Here is a 16331-nt window from a genome sequence, read left to right as displayed (position 1 = left end):
AAAAACCACCTTGGTTTAAAAAAAAAAATGCTCGGTGGAGAAAAAGGACTTCCCTTGCTCCCATCCCCTAGCATTTCTCTCTTCTCTTATTTTCTCTTCATCTAGCCTTCCCTTGCTGTCTTTATCTTGAACATAATTCCTTCTCTTTCCTGCTTATTTCTTCCCCTTCTCGTATCCGCATATCTTCCCTGCTAACTCCCTGTACCCTCACCCCATGTTAGTCAGCATAAGCAACACTAGCTACTATAATAAAACCCCTAAGAATATGGGGGTCTCAACACAAGAGACTTGTATGTCCCACTCGTGTAAAGTCCAGCTGGTACGGGAGGTAAGGAAGGGGACTTCTGCTCCATGTGGTCACGCAGGGATCCACGTACCTTCCATCTTGGGGTTCTGTAATCCCTGGGATTCTGGACTCCTCTGCTGGATCCATCCTTTCTAGAAGAAAACGGGGTTGTGCATGAGATGGGTTTTTTCTTTTTTTTTTGAGATGGGTTTTTTAATGGTTTTCTTTTTTGTATTTTAATTTTTGTACCTTAAACTTTTTATATAATTTCAACCTTACAGACAAATTTCACAGCACAATGAAGAAGTTCCATATAACCTTTACCCAAATTCACTAATTGTTAGCATTTTCCTCCAAATATACATGATGCCTATGTATATGTACATATATATGTATATCTGTTTCCTTCCTTCATCTCTCCCTTCTTCCCTTTCTTTTTTCTTTCTTCCTTTCTATTTATTGCAACTTTTTTGAGATTTAATTGACATATAACATTGCGTAGGTTTAAGATGTACAATGTAATGATTTGATATGTGTATATATTGGGAAATAATTACCACAATAAGGTTAGTTACATCCATCCCCTCACAGAGTTATAAAGTGTGTGTGTGTGTGTGTGTGTATGTGTGTGTTAAGAACTTTTAAGATCTCATCTTTTAGCAACTTTCAAATGTCTATTGCAGTCTTGTTAACCACGGAATGTTTTTAAGGATATAGATAGCAATCCTTGTCCAGAACTCAATCACATGGCCACATGGAACTCAAAACATGCTGAGAAGTGTAAACTAGCCATGCGCCGTGGAGGAAAAAAAATGGATTTGATGAACTGCTCATTAATTTTTGGCAAAGATTCCTGCTCCCCCCCATCTTGCCCACCCATATCCTTCCTTGAGCCCTCAGCTTCTCCACCACTGCTCCAACTTCCAGACCCCATGCTGGACTTCCCCCCATGTCACCCCCTTGACCAACCTCCTCCTCCTTTCCAGGTCTCACACAGCCTGGAGGACTGTCTCTCCTTCAAAGTTCACCAGTACTTCAACGTGGGGCTCATACAGCCTGGGGCAGTCAAGGTGTACTCTTATTACAACCTGGGTGAGCAGCTGTCCTAGGGCCTGGGGTCCCAGGGATCTGGGAATTAGGAGTCTAGGGGTCCCAGGAATGCAGGAGTTAAGAGTCTGGGGGTCCCGGGAATCCAGGGGTTAGGAGTCTGGGGTTCCCAGGGATCTAGGAGTTAAGAGTCTGGGAGGGTCCCGGGAATCCAGGAGCTGGGAGTCTGGGGGTCCCAAGAATCTAGGAGCTAGGAGTCTGGCGGGTCCCAGGAATCCAGTAGTTAGGAGTCTGGTGGTCCTGGGGATATGGGACTTAGGGGTCTGAGGGTCCCAGGGTTGGGGACCTGGCCTCAGCAGGTCTGATGGACTGGAGTTGGGAAACTGAGCCCCCCCAGCTGTGGTCTCTGGGGTGGAGGCCCTAGCCCTCGCCATCTCGTCTGCCCACAGATGAAGTTTGCACCCAGTTCTACCACCCGGAGAAGGAGGACGGGATGCTGGACAAACTCTGCCACAAAGATACATGCCGCTGTGCTGAGGGTGGGTGCGCAGGCGCCAGGAGGGGTGGCCACGCCCACTGGACCCCTGATTCCACGGGGTGGGGGCGGTGACCCGGGAGGGCTGGGCATACTCGTGGGTGGTAGGCCCTGAACGAGAAGCGGTACTTAGACCGTGTCCCCCGCCCACCCACCCACCCCACAGAGAACTGCTTCATGCAGCACACGGAGGACGAGGTCACCCTGGAGGACCGGCTGGACAAGGCCTGCGAGCCGGGCGTGGACTATGGTGAGTCTGGCGGGGTCGGGGCTGGGGGTGCGCGGGCGGCGCGCGCATGCGTGGTTGTGTGTGAGCGGAGATGTGACGGCGCGTGTGGTCATTGCTACATGTGGCTGTGGTTGTGTGTGTGATGTGTTGTGAGGGGCTCTGATTGCACGGGGAACCGTGGTCATGAGGGGGATGGTATGTGGGCGTGTGTGAGAGAGGAGTTTGTCGGTGGACAGGAGCAGCTAGCTGTCGTTGTGCCTGTGACTGTCGTTGTGGACGGCTGTGATTGTGTGCATGGCTGTGAGTGTGGCTGGGTATGTTACTGCGGTGGGGGGCGGGCAGGGGGCTTGAGCCTGCCTGGCTGTGGTCCTGCCCGTATCGGATTGGGAGGAGCTGGGTGACGGCGCCCCACAGACAACCCTGCCCAGGACCCACGCTGTCTTCTCTCCCCCGCCCACAGTGTACAAGACCAGACTTCTCAGGAAGGAGCTGTCGGATGACTTTGACGATTACATCATGGTCATCGAGCAGATCATCAAATCAGGTTAGCCCTGCGTCTGCTGTCTTTCTGCCTCCCCCTCCCCCGTGTCCGTCCCTCCCCCCAGCTCAGCTTCCCTCTCCCTCCCCTTCAGGCTCCGATGAGGTGCAAGTTAAACAGGAGCGTAGGTTCATCAGTCACATCAAGTGCAGACAAGCCCTCAAACTGAAGGAGGGGGCCCACTACCTCGTGTGGGGCATCTCCTCTGACCTGTGGGGAGAGAAACCCAAGTGAGTGCCCGCCCTGCGCCTGCGCGTGCCCGCCTCCCCCCCACCCCCGCCCTTCCCCTCCCCCTCCTGACCTGTCTCTCTTCCCCCAGCATCAGCTACATCATCGGGAAGGACACCTGGGTGGAGCTGTGGCCTGAAGCGGATGAATGCCAAGACGAGGAGAACCAGAAACTGTGCCAGGACCTGGCCAACTTCACCGAAAACATGGTGGTCTTTGGCTGCCCCAACTGATCCCACCACGATTGTCCACCAAATAAAGCTCCAGTTCTATTTCACAAGTCTCCCAAAGTCTGGAGCTCTTTGAGAGGGGGAGAGGCAGCTGTGATCCCCCGCTGCCTCACTTGCAGCTCAGCTCCATCCTACAGGAACTTCCTGTAGTTCACCTGCAAGTTCGCAGGCTTCCTCACCTACGGCGCACGTGCCTGCCTCACTTGCACCTAGCCGGAAGTGCACCTGCATCTTCCCCTGAATCTCAGCTGCACCTCAGCTCCATCCGTACCTGAATTTTCATTTGCATCCTCACCAGCAGCTCACCGCTCCTTCACCTGAGTTCTCACCACCTTCCTTACCTGCCTCTTTATTGCATTGTCACCTGAACTCTTACCAGGATCTCATCTGAATCTTTACCTGCTCTCTCACCTGCACACTCAACCTGCACACTCGCCTGTATTTTCTGCATCTTCACCTGCTTCCCCCACCTACATCTTTACCTGTAGACTTACCTGTATCTTTACAAACATGCTTACCTATACTCTCACCTGTCTTTCCACTTGCATCTTCACCTGTATTTTCTCTGCATCTTCATCAGTGTGAGGACCTGCATGTTTACCTACATTCTTCTCTGGATGTCTTCCTGTATTCTTACCAGCGTCCTTATCTGCATCCTCACCTGCGTATTTACCTGCCTTCTCACTTGCACCTTCCCCTACGTCTTTACCTATGTCTTCACCAGCATCAGAACTCTCCAGTCCTCCTCTGCCTTCTCGCCTTCATGCTCACCTGCATCCTTACCTGCCATCCTCACCTGTTCTCATCTTCATCCCATTTGCTCTCATCTGCAGCTCACTTTCACTCCATTTCCCGTCTCACGCATCCCATTTGCATCGTCTAGACTCACCCCACCCTCCAGGTCACCACTTTGTAGATGGGCCTGAACAGACTGGTAAGATTGTGTGAGGCGGCTGGGCCTGGAGGGGGCGGTAATGGTCAGGCAGGGTGATGTTTCCAGCTGGAGCCCTGAGGGACCAAGCCAGAGATGTGACTCGTATCTCAGCGGTTGAAGAAGGAGTGCAGGGGCTTGTTGTGGTCACAGCCTCACCAGAAACACATGGTGGGGCAGCAGCCACAGTTGAGTGAGGCCACTGGCTGTCAAGGGGCCCCAAGTGCCTCTTCTAACTCCACCTGTGGTCCCTTGAGGACCGTTGAGGGTGGAATCCAGGCTCCGACTCGGTAAGGTCATCACAGGAAAACCCCCCCTGAACCTGGAAGTCACGCCTGCATAGCCCCCTTCCCCTAAGACCCTGGGTCCTGGAAACCCCACCTCCCAACTTCAGGAATGTTGGGGAAATTGACTCACAGCCTACCCCCACTCCCTCCAGCCTCTAGTTGCCGGACACCCCCGTCAAGGGGAGACACAGAGATCCTCATTACTCACTAGGTGTCACAGCTGACATCTGCCAGGCCCCCCTGCCCTCCTTTATGTGCAATTTTTCGTTTCTTTTCTTGCTGTTTCTTTAATGTGTGGGATGTTTTTGTTTTTTACTTTTTTTTTTAGCATCTATGTTTCTAGGCTGTGAACAGCACAGACAGGACCTTACATTCTAAAGACAGCATGGAGTTGATTTCAGACAGTGAGGGTATCCAAAAAGGAAAGGAGATCAGGGTGACCTGGGAAGCCTGCCTGCAACGGGGCCAGCCAGCGAAGTCACTTAGATTGAAGGATGGTTCAGTTTATGTGTCAATTTTGTTAGGCTATGGTGACCAGTTGTTTGATCAAATACCAGGCCAAATGTTTCTCAGAAGGTTTTTTTTTTTTGAAATATTTTTACTTTTTATTGAAAACTGCACTGAACACTAAATGTCCACCTTTACAATAAACAAATACAGTAATGGTAACACACTAAAATAAAACATATTTCTGATAGCCATTATTTTTCTGTTTGGGACAGTTTTGAAGGTTTTTTGGTCACAAAACAGGAATGTCAGGACTTCCCTGGTGGCGCAGTGGTTAAGAATCCACCTGCCACAGCAGGGGACATGGTTTTGAGCCCCAGTCCAGGAAGATCCCACATGCTGCGCGGAGCAACTAAGCCCGTGCGCCACAACTACTGAGACTGCGCTCTAGAGCCCGTGAGCCACAACTACTGAAGCCCACGCGCCTAGAGCCCGTGTTCCGCAACAAGAGAAGCCACTGCAATGAGAAGCCTGCGCACTGCAACAGAGTAGACCCTGCTCGCCGCAACTTAGAGAAAGCCCACGCACAGCAAGGAAGACCCAGCACAGCCAAAAATAAGTTAAATAAATAAATTTATTTTCTTTAAAACTTGAAAAACAACCTGGAATGTCCCTATCCAAAGGCTCAAAATAGGCCATCTTTTAACCAAAAAGGCGGTGATTCACAAAAGGCTATGAATACAACATGTAACTAGCTGATATAAATCTAACAGAATTTGTTAAAATCAGTCACATCTAATAACACACCTGAAGTATTCTTATATAAAATATCTCATGAAGAAATGAAGACTTTATCAACGTCTAAAAAAGCGCGTTTGTTCATAGACAATCTGACAAGTTACCATAAAATATTTCCTGAGATATAATGCAACATTATTCTTCTTGAACACTTTCAGTTCAAGACTTGCCACTCAATAAAATAGCTGAGGATATGAAACTGAGAAAATATTTTTGATTATAAAGAGCTTGTGAAACTTAATACTTTTTTTTTTTTTTGCATCATCAGAAGGCATTACTGAGCTCACAACCAACATGCCCGCTCTGTATGCAGTTCAGATGGGTGAGGCTTCTCTGTACAGAAGCCTGTACTGTCTTTGATCCTATGCTTGTGGTTGTCTAACACAAACAGTTTTCTCCCCATTTTGTAGTAATTTAACCTTCCTATTAGCAAAAAAGGTAGTCAGCCCCCGTGGACTGAAGGAACTAGAGTCAGGATGGTGATTTCCTCTTACTATTTTTTATTTTGATGTTTGGAACTCTTTTTTGTTGTTGGGTTTTGGGTTTTTTTAATTTTTAAACTTTTTTTTTTTTTTTTTTGGCTGCGTTGGGTCTTTGTTGCTGAGCGTAGACTTTCTCCAGATGCCGCGAGAGGGGGCTACTCTTTGTTGCGGTGCGTGGGCTGCTCAATGCGACGGCTTCTCTTTGTTGAGGAGCACAGGCTCTAGGCGAAGGGACCTCAGTAGTTGTGGCGCACGGGCTTAGTTGCTCCGCGGCATGTGGGATCTTCCCGGGGGGGGGGGGGGCGGGGGACAGGGGAATCCATGTCCCCTGCATTGATACCAAGATTCTTAACCACTGAACCACCACGGCAGCCTGGTTTTTGGATTTTTAATTTTTTTTTAATTTTTTCTTTGTTTTCAATTGAAGTATAGTTGATTTACAATGTTAAGATGTTTGATGCAACATTCTAGAGCAAGGGGTTCAGGACCTGCTGTGCCCAAGAGACGGATAAAGGAAAAAGATCTATTTATTCTTTTTTTTTTTTTAAAGAAATTGGCAATGTAATTTTTTCAAGTATTTTTTAAAATTTATTAGGCTGTGCCAGGTCTTAGTTTCGGCATGTGGGATCGAGTTCCCTGCCCAGGGATCGAACCTGGGCCCCCTGCATTGGGAGTGTGGAATCTTAACCACTGGACCACCAGGGAAGTCCCAAGATCTATTTACTCTTTGTGATTGGATGCACAGATGAAAACCTTAACTCACGATAACAGAAGTTGGTCGTTACTAAATCACGTCCAGTCTTTTTCCGTGCTTCTGTAAGCAGATGACATCTTCAGTTTGCCCCTGTCGCTAGCTCTTTTGTGGTTTTAACACCGTCCATGATGCAAATGTCCAGAATCAGTTTAAAAGACTGTCAAATTCCTTTTCTCTTGGTTCATCTATTTTTCACTGTCTCTCGGTGCCAGTTGTATCCAAATGATTACCTTTCCTCACTCTCTATTGCTTGTTGGGATGTTCTGGGCTGTCCCCATGTTTTCGTGGACTGGTTGGGAGAGGGAGCTTGGGAAGGGTGTGCCACCGTGGGGAGGTTGTGGGTCCCCAGGATGCCCCGGGGCATGATCCCTTCCAAGGCTGCAGGAAGTCCTCCCGGAGCCACGCCCATGGTGCCTGGCGGGCGTCTGTAAGTGGCACCGTCGAACTCTGGATGAATTGCTCGCTGATCTATTACGGACCAGGGTGCTGTTATGACCAAGAATTCTTAGTTCACCCAGTTTCTTAAGCTTTCTGGCATGCCACATGGGATTGTCTAGCTGTTCTCTGCTCACTATACCAGGCCTTGTGAGGTGTACAAATGAGATGTGGTGCATCTGTCAAGGGACCCTGAGCAAAGCCGAAAGGCTCTGATTGGTGCACCTGGAGGGCCGCCCCCTCGTATCCTGCCTTCCTTGAGGGCTCAGGCTAAGACTTTCTCATCCACCAGTCCTCCGTGGGTGGCATTCACTAGGAATGCCCCTCGTCTCATCTGCTTTATAGTAAAATCAATGATGAGGTGGTGGTTATATCCGTTGAGACTACAGTGCAAGGAGATGCAGTCTCTCTGATACAGTAAGTCCTGTAGGGTATAGATCCTCTGCACACCCAGGGACGGCTCGATCCCATCCTGCAAGTAGGGGTCATAAAATATGATGCTGAGGGAGGGAGGGAGATGCAAGAGGGAACAGATATGGGAACATATGTATGTATATAACTGATTCACTTTGTTATAAAGCAGAAACGAACACACCATTGTAAAGCAATTATACCCCAATAAAGATGTTAAAAAAAAAAAGACACTAGAGCTATTCAATGGGGAAAGGAATATCGTTTCAATAAATAGTGCTGGAACAACTGGAAAAAAATAAAATAAAATATGATGCTGAATCCAAACCATCTGCCCCGTGCGACAGAAGCACATGAGACCCAGCATCTCCCCACGGATGCAGGCTGCCCCCGAGGCAACCTCCCGGATCAGCTCGACGCTCTGTACCCACGGGCTTTCCACAGTGCCCGTACAGCCATGGGTTCCCCTGGGACAGATGGAGGTTGTGGCAGATGGTGGAGTCATCTGTCTCTTCCACGGCCGCCATGGGATGTTAGCACGAGGCGATCCCGAGCTCGCCCACAGCCTTGCCGTCCACGTGGTCGAAGCTGCTGCCTATCCGCACCATCACCCTCGGGGCCTCGAGCTCCTTCAGGTCCTCCCCGGTGAGGGTGATGATGTGGTACATCGTGGCACAGACAGCCTCGTTTAAAACCTTCTCGTGGATCTCCTGAGTGGACTGTGCGTCACAGAAGGCCACGGTGGCCAGGTCCTTCAGGATGGGCATCTCCACTGTGCAGTCTCGGCCATGGAGCAGCGCCACCGGGGGGTGGGGGCGTGCAAGAGGCCCATTCATGATCTAGGGGAGGATACCTTCACAGATTCTGTCCAATCGCTGTCGCTTGACTTTGTGTTTATCCACAAGGGCCATTCTTGTTTTTTGGTCGCGGGGCACGCACCATTCCGGATCTTAGTTCCCGACCAGGGAGCGAACCTGTGCCTCCTGCAGTGGAAGTGTGGAGTCCTAACCACTGGACCGTACAAGGGCCATTATTTATCGAACTTTGCACCTCTCTCATTCAAAAGCCCAAGTGGTCCTCTAAGAACTTTGGGACCCTCTCAGGAGTCTGCGGGCATTATGCCACTAAGCACCCAATATAAATTTGTCCACAAACTCTGTAGTTCACGTCACGGGCTGTCCGTCTTTTCTTTTCTTTTCTTTTTTTAAATTAATTTATTTTATTTATTTTTGGCTGCATTGGGTCTTCGTTGCTTCGCGCAGGCTTTCTCTAGCTGCAGCGAGCGGGGGCTACTCTTCGTTGTGGTGCACGGGCTTCTCATTGCGGTGGCTTCTCTTGTGGAGCACCGGCTCTAGGCACACGGGCTCAGTAGTTGTGGCATGCGGGCTCAATAGTTGTGGTGCACAGGCTTAGTTGCTCTGTGGCATGCTGGATCTTCCCAGACCAGGGCTCAAACCCGTGTCCCCTGCATTGGCAGAAGGATTCTTAACCACTGCGCCACCAGGGAAGCCCCCATCCTTTTAAGAGATTCCAACTTCATTGATTTAAAACCGTTTCAGGTGATGAAACCCAAAGCAGGAAGATTCTGCTTCTCCTGGAGTTTCTTCTCAGGGGGCAGGAGACGCCAGCTTTCCTTATTTACGGGCAGGAGGGGCTCTGGGGTTGGACGGGACTTCCAGCAGCTAACTCTCCCCTGTAGGTATTTTTAAAGATGTGATTCACACCTATGGCCAGTTGACTTTAAAAGCAGATTACCCATGGGACTTCCCCGGCAGTCCAGCAGTGGAGACCCTGCGCTTCCATTGCAGGGGCACGGGTTTGATGCCTGGCTGGGGAACTAAGATCCCACATGCAGTGTGGTGTGGCCAAATAAATTAATGAATTAAATTAACTTAAAGCAGATTACCCTTGATAATGTGGGTGGGCCTCTTCCAATCAATTGAAGGGCTGAGGAGAAAAAGTGGGTTTCCTGAGGAGGAAAGAATTCCAGCTGGCAGTGCGCAGATTCTTGCCGTCAGACTCAAGACCACAGCATCAACTCTTAACTGAATCTCCAGTCTGCTGGCTTGTCCTACGGATTTCGGATTTACCAAGCTACAAAATCACATGAACCAATCAGTTCCTTACAATCAATCAATCAATCTCTCTTGATTGATAGATAGATGATAGATGTTAGATATAGAGGTACATTATTGGTTCTATTTATCTGACTAACCCTGCCTAATATGGGTGGTCAGGGAAGGCTTCTGTGAGGAGGGGGTTCTTGAGTCAGGACATAGATGACATGGGGGATCTGGAAAAGATGACATGGGGGATCTGGAAAAGACTGCTCCATGCAGAGGGAACAGCAAGTACAAAAAGCCCCAGATGCCCGGGGGCAAGGGCTTCAAGATCATGAAGACCACTCAGTGTCTATTCTCTTTTTTTTAATTATTTTATTGAAGTATAGTTGGCTTACAATTTTTCTTTTGCCCCACCACTTGGCTTGCAGAATCTTAGTTCCCTGACCAGGGATTGAGCCCGTGCCCTCGGCAGTGAAAGCACAGAGTCCTGACCGCTGGGCTGCCAGGGAATTCCTCTTAATGTCTATCCTTACCTCAGCAAACAGCCCTTCTTCTATAAAGGGCCGTATAGTAAATATTTTAGCCTTTCAGGACCAGGAGATAAAATAGAGGATATTCTAAAGGTACTTATAAAATGAGAGGAAGATTCCAGCCTGCCATAGGCCCCATTAGCTTGGGATGGGCCACCCAGGGTGGAGGATGTGATTTGTGCTCTGCTACTGGAAACATTCTCTGGATGAAGAATGATGGGCCCGAGACTTGGAGATCCAGGTGGGTAGAGAGGGTGTGGGATGACTACTGAGGCCAGTTTCTCTCTGCTCCGGTGACAACCAGATCCCAGGCAACCTCTGTCTCCCAAATTCCAGCTGTCTCATGTGGATTAGCTGGCCAGAGTGGAGACAACATGCTGAGTCACCAACTCTCGGAATGAGATGCATCTTCTCAACACCCAGCAGTCGATGACAGAGGACATGCCAACCTGTAGGTGGCAGCCAGTGTGACCAGCTACAAAGGGTGGACAGGGGTGAGCGTTGGCTGCTGGCCAAGGAGGCCGGCACTGGAAGCAAAATGGGGAAGATGGGCCAGAGGAGGATGCCCTATCTGAGACCCTACCACTCACTAAAGTGCCAGCCCCCAAGAGCAGCTCCCGTGGCTGTACGGAAACATGAGCCTGGCCTGGTTCAGCCCATGAGCCATAATTTGCTAACCCCCACAGCTCAATGGAAGGTCATTGGAAGATTTTAAACATGGAAGAGGTGAGACCTGACTTACATGTTTAAAAGCTGATGCCAACAGTTCCAATCCTAGGTACACACCCAAAAGAATAGAGAGCTGGAACCCAGACAAATACATGCACACACATGCTTGTAGCAGCACTTTTCAGAATAACCAAAAGGGGGAAATGACTTAAATGTCCATTAACAGGGGAATGGATAAGCAAAACGTGGTTCGTCCTACACTGGAATATTACTCAGCCTTAAAGAGGAGTGAAGCACTGACACTTGCTACGATGTGGAGGAACCTTGAAATCATTATCCTCCGTGAAAGAAGCCAGACGCAGAAGACCACGTAGTGTATATTTCCATTTGTTTTGAAATGTTCAACACAGGTAAATCCATGGAGCAGGACAGCAGACTAGTGGTTGCCAGGGTCTGTGGGTGGGAGAGTTGGGGAGCGACTGCTTCACGGTTATAAGGTTTACTTTGGAAATGCTTTGGAAGTAGGTAGTGTTGCACCACATTGTAAATGTACTAAATGACACTGGGTTGCTCGCTTTAAACTGGTTTGTTTTCTGTGGTGTGAATTTACCTCAAATAAATAAATAAGTAAATAAGCGAGGCCATGCCAGCTCCAGGGTAGAGAATGAATTATAAGGTGGCAAGAGGTAGAGTAGTACATCCATTTGGGAAGCTACTGCAAGTGTCCAAGCAAGACATGATGCCAGCAGTTCCACTCCTAGGTATACACCCAAAAGAATTGAGTGTCTTAGTGCATCTGGGCTGCTATAACAAGATACCCTAGAGTGAGTGGCTTAAACAACAGATATTTACTTCTCACAGTTCTAGAGGATGGAAGTCTGAGATCAGGGTGCCTAAGTGGTTGAGTTCCAGTGAGAGCCCTTCTCCTGGCCCTCTTCATGGCTTGTGTCTGGCCTCCTCCTCTCTGTATCCGCAAATGGCAGAGAGGGAAAGAGAGCATGTATCTTATATCTCATCTTATAAGGACACTAATCCCATTCAGGAGGGCTCCACCCTCATGCCCTAGCACCTCCTAAAGGCTCCACCTCCAAATACCATCCCATTGGGGGTTAGGGTACCAACATCAATTTGGAGGGCACATAAACCTCCAGTTCATAGCACTTAGGGTGGTAGCAGTGGAAATGGAAACAGGTGGGCGCATTTGAGATCTGGTTTAGAGGTTGAATCAACAGGGCCTGCTGAGGGTAGGATGTCGTGACAGGACGGAAGGAGGGGTCCAGGACGACTCCCAGGCCTTGAGTTTAGTTAGCTGGGTAGACAGTGGTTCTACCCTCTGACTGTGAATTTCAATTAAAACCTGCATGCATGCACACACGTGTTCATGCAGACATGCAAGCACACCCAAGCACGCACCTGCACCTGCACATCCATGCACGAACACGTATGCATGCGTGCATACACAGCACACACATGCATACACAGAGACATACATGTACACACTCACACACACGCATATACACACCCACACATGCGCACACACACAAACCACTCGTATTTTCCACTGCTCTTATCAACATCTCAAACACTAAATAGTGTTTTCTTTTTGGGGTTTCTTATTAGTTTTTCTCAGCCCGCTAGAATAGGAGCTCCGTAAGACCAAGGACTTTTGTCTCTCTTGTTCATGGCTGTGCCCCCAAACCTAGAACAGTGCCTGGCACATAGGAGGTGCTCAGTAAGTATTTGACAACCATGTGAATGACACGGCCAGAAGGGAAAACTGGGGCTTTCCCTCTCCCATCCCCACCTGAGTCACATCTTTAGATGCTTCTGGAGAGACTCTGAGTGAGAGAGAGATGGGGCCGGGCCAGGGGTGGGGGGACAGGAAGAAGAGGAGGATGAGTGGGGAAGGGGGAGGGGCAGCCCCGGGACCCACAGGCGCCTGTCAGCAGTGTGAAAAGCCCAGGAGTGTTGGGCAATCGTGGTTTCCTCCCAGCCCGCAGGACCCAGCCGTGCCAGCCCAGCCCCGGGCGTCTTGGGGCCTCGTCCGCTCAGGCATGGAGGAGACAGTGGTGAGGCCCTCGGTGTTCATGGTGGATGGACAGACGGACATCCCTTTCACAAGGCTGGGGCACAGACGCAGGAGACAGCCCTGCAGTGCAGCCCGGCTGGGCCTGGGCCTCCTGCTGCTGCTGTTGACGACCGGAGTGGCTGTCCAGGGCTGGTTCCTGCTGCAGCTACACTGGCGCCTGGAGGTGATGGCCGCCCCCCTGCAGGTAAGTGGTGCTGGGGTGGGGGTGGGGGGGCTCGAAGCCAGTGTCACTGAGCATCTGTGTGTGTGTGTATGTGCAGAATGGAGGACAGACTGAGAGCAGCCCAAGGCAAGTTAATTCACCTCTCGGAACCTCAGTTTCCTCATCTGTAAAATGGGCGTGATAATAAGCATCTTCCTAGGGAATAAAATATGACATTGTGTGTGTGGTGCCCAGCTGGCCCACAGCAAGCATTCAACCAATGGGAACTGACATTTTTTTTTTAACTGAGATATAATTGACATAGGACATTGTGTAAGTTTAAGTGTACAACATATTAATTTGTTACATAAATATTGCAATAGGGTTGGTATTGTAGTGTTAGCTAATGCCTCTCTGGTATCACATAATTATCATTTCTTCTAGTGGTGGGAACTAACAAAATCTAAGCCTTTAAGAAGTTTAACGTTTATAACACAGTTGTGTTGTCTGTAACCCCTGAAATCGACATTCTGACATGGCTAGTTATTATTATTTTTTAATATTTATCGGACTCTTCCATTTAGCTGCTTTTATTTTTATTTTTAATTTTTTGGCCGTGCCGCACAGCACGCGGGATCTTAGTTCCAAGACCAGGGATGGAACCCGCACACCCTGCACTGGAAGCGCAGAGTCTTAACCACTGGACCGCAGGGGAAGTCCCTGACATGGCTAGCTGTCATCAGCCGTAACCAGATCACCATTTTTGGGACTGTCACTAACCCACTGCGTCCGAGTCTGTGGGAATCTCTCTCTGCATCCATTTCCCATTGGCCTTGGATGTCTCCGTCGGTCTGTCTGCCACACCTGTGGGTCTGTGTGTCCCAAGCCACGCCCATGTGGTCTCAGCCTTTTTGCTTCCAGGTCCTTTCTCCTTGTGGCGGGAACTGTGTTGCTGTCCTGCACCCATGTACCCACACGGCCATGTGCTCACCTGTCTACAGCACATGTGTTGACATCATGTGTCTTTGTTTCTGCGTCTCCATGTGCCCAGACCCACGTGGCTCCATAAACCATGCAACCCACGTACCTGCATCCACGTGTGACTTGTCAGTGTGTCACACAAGTGTCCAGGTCTGTGCCCATGTGTCCATATCCACACGTTAGCATTCATGTCCAAGTGTCCAGCCATCCAGGTGGCCATGTGTCTTTGACAGCACTTTCTTACTAAACCCTTATAGTACCTGTTCTCTGCCGGGCACTATAATATGCTTTTCACATGAGAATTCGCTGAATCTGAAGCAGGCGCTTTTCATGTGTCCATTTACAGAGGGGAAAACTGAGGAACTGGATGGTTAAGAGCCTGCTGGGCGGCGGGGTGTGAGGTGGGGTGTGCACATGGCCTTGGATATGTCTGAGGGTGATGTCTGTGCCCGTGGTCTGCGTGTGTCTCTCAGCCACGAGTCTGAGTGATGCCAGGGCGTGGGCCCCGCAGATCCTCACCATGGGCTGCTCTGCACTTTTAGGACAGAGGTGCAGGATCCTGGGATCAGCTGGTGCAAGGTGAGTCAGGGTCCTGGTCCCAGGAGAAGGGATGGAATTGTTCCCACGCTGCCCCCACCCCTTCAGCCCATTGGCCAATGTGATTTGCACAACTGGCCTAAGCCCCACAGATGCCCGTCCCCCAAGCTGGTGAAGCAGAAGTTTGGGTCATTCCGGAAAGGGTGGGGTTGACACCAGGAGGCGGACTGAATGACCCCTCTGGAGGCTGGCCCTTACCCTTCTGACTTCTAACCCTCTCTCCCCAGATCAGAGGCCCCAGCGGGCCAACCCGACAGCACACCTCACAGGTGAGGGGGCCCCCAAGTCCTGGCAGGGGCTAGGGGTTCAGCGTGTCCTGGGGAGACCAGACAGACACCCCAACATGGCAGCGTATTCCTTCCTTCATTAAGTATTCACAGAGCTGCCCAGAGCACAGGCACTGCCTAGGTCTGTGAATTTCCTAATTTTATTTATTGAATAAACCCTCGTACCAGCGCTTACTCTGTGGCACGCACCGTGACGTCCTTTCCACCTATTAATTCATTAAATCCTTAGCCGATACTATTCAGAGCTCCATTTTGCAGAGAGGGAGACTGAAGAACTCAGAGGTTATGAGCCTACTGGGCCAGGATGTGTTCTGCCACTTACAGCTCTGACAGTTTGGGCACATCAATGGCTCTGTGCCTCAGTTTCCCCGCCTGCAAGAAGGGGATGAAACGAGTTAAGATGTGTGATAAGCACGTTATTTTGTCACCTCCTGGGCCTCCGTTTCCCCACCTGTAAAGTGAGGATAAAGTGGGAACAGCCTAGCACAGAGGGGGTGGCACTCAGAGAGGGGTGGCGACTGGCCTGGGGTCACACAGCAAGCGTGGGACCTGTGCCTACCAGCTCCCCCTCTGTCTCCCTCCGCAGGGGCCAACTCCAGCCTGACAGGCAGTGGGGGCCCACTGCTGTGGGAGACGAAACTGGGCCTGGCCTTCCTGAGGGGCCTCACCTACCGGGACGGTGCCCTGGTCATCGCCCAGGCCGGCTACTATTACATCTACTCCAAGGTGCAGCTGGGCGGTGTGGGCTGCCCCCAGAGGCTGACCGGCGGCCTGCCCATCACCCACGGCCTCTACAAGCGCACGGCCCGCTACCCCGAGGAGCTGGAGCTGCTGGTCAGCCGGCGGTCACCCTGTGGGCGAGCAGGCAGCCCCCGGGTCTGGTGGGACAGCAGCTTCCTGGGCGGAGTGGTCCACCTGGATGCCGGAGAGGAGGTGGTGGTGCGCGTGCCTGATGAGAGCCTGGTCCGAGTCCGCGATGGTACGCGGTCCTACTTCGGGGCGTTCATGGTGTGAAGGAAGGAGCCAGGGCAGACTGAACGGAGTCCGACAGACAGAGACCTCAGAGGGTGCCTCGGGAGACAGGAAAACCGGCAAGCAGAGATTTTGGAGTGTGCCCAGAAGAACCCCAAACTCGACAGGTGGAGAGCTAAGTGGGGACCACCGGGACCAAGAACCCAGTTATCCCACAAGGTAAAAGACCCAGCAGGCACCTCTGAAGAACCAGAGGAGACTGCAGACCCTGCCATGGACAACACTGAAGACACAGACCTGGAGACTTGGGGGTCTGTTAGCCCCCAAGCAGGGGTAACGCTGATCTGCCTGATATTCAGGAAA

General features: G+C 50.6%; 2 protein-coding genes and 1 pseudogene across 3 annotated transcripts in view; 2 read left to right on the top strand and 1 right to left on the bottom strand.

Annotated features, from left to right (window-relative positions):
- Positions 1-3143, top strand: part of C3 (complement C3) — a 34853-nt gene extending 31710 nt beyond the window's left edge. The window contains exons 36-41 of the mRNA XM_082836826.1: positions 1273-1378; positions 1783-1872; positions 2035-2118; positions 2558-2641; positions 2730-2865; positions 2955-3143. Of these exons, the coding sequence (XP_082692952.1) occupies positions 1273-1378; positions 1783-1872; positions 2035-2118; positions 2558-2641; positions 2730-2865; positions 2955-3096 (642 nt within the window). The 3' untranslated portion in view covers positions 3097-3143. The remainder of the gene's footprint in view (positions 1-1272; positions 1379-1782; positions 1873-2034; positions 2119-2557; positions 2642-2729; positions 2866-2954) is intronic.
- A 1470-nt stretch (positions 3144-4613) lies between these two features.
- Positions 4614-8549, bottom strand: LOC309960003 (C-terminal-binding protein 2-like; annotated as a pseudogene). The gene is made up of 2 exons: positions 7935-8549; positions 4614-7727 (listed from the first exon to the last, which is right to left on the bottom strand). The product of its transcript is annotated as a C-terminal-binding protein 2-like (transcript).
- Positions 8550-12954: 4405 nt separating this feature from the next.
- Positions 12955-16010, top strand: TNFSF14 (TNF superfamily member 14; the record flags this gene model as incomplete). The annotated part of the gene is made up of 4 exons (XM_082835316.1): positions 12955-13173; positions 14655-14691; positions 14937-14978; positions 15583-16010. 4 exons carry the CDS (start codon positions 12955-12957, stop codon positions 16008-16010), a joined length of 726 nt encoding a protein of 241 aa, XP_082691442.1.
- Positions 16011-16331: the final 321 nt, after the last annotated feature.

The sequence above is a fragment of the Leucopleurus acutus genome, assembly GCF_964270905.1.
Source record: "Leucopleurus acutus genome assembly, chromosome: 3".
In the NCBI taxonomy this organism is placed as follows: domain Eukaryota; kingdom Metazoa; phylum Chordata; class Mammalia; order Artiodactyla; family Delphinidae; genus Leucopleurus; species Leucopleurus acutus.
The sequence above is the reverse complement of the archived record's forward strand: the minus strand, read 5'-3'. Positions and strand labels throughout refer to the sequence as shown.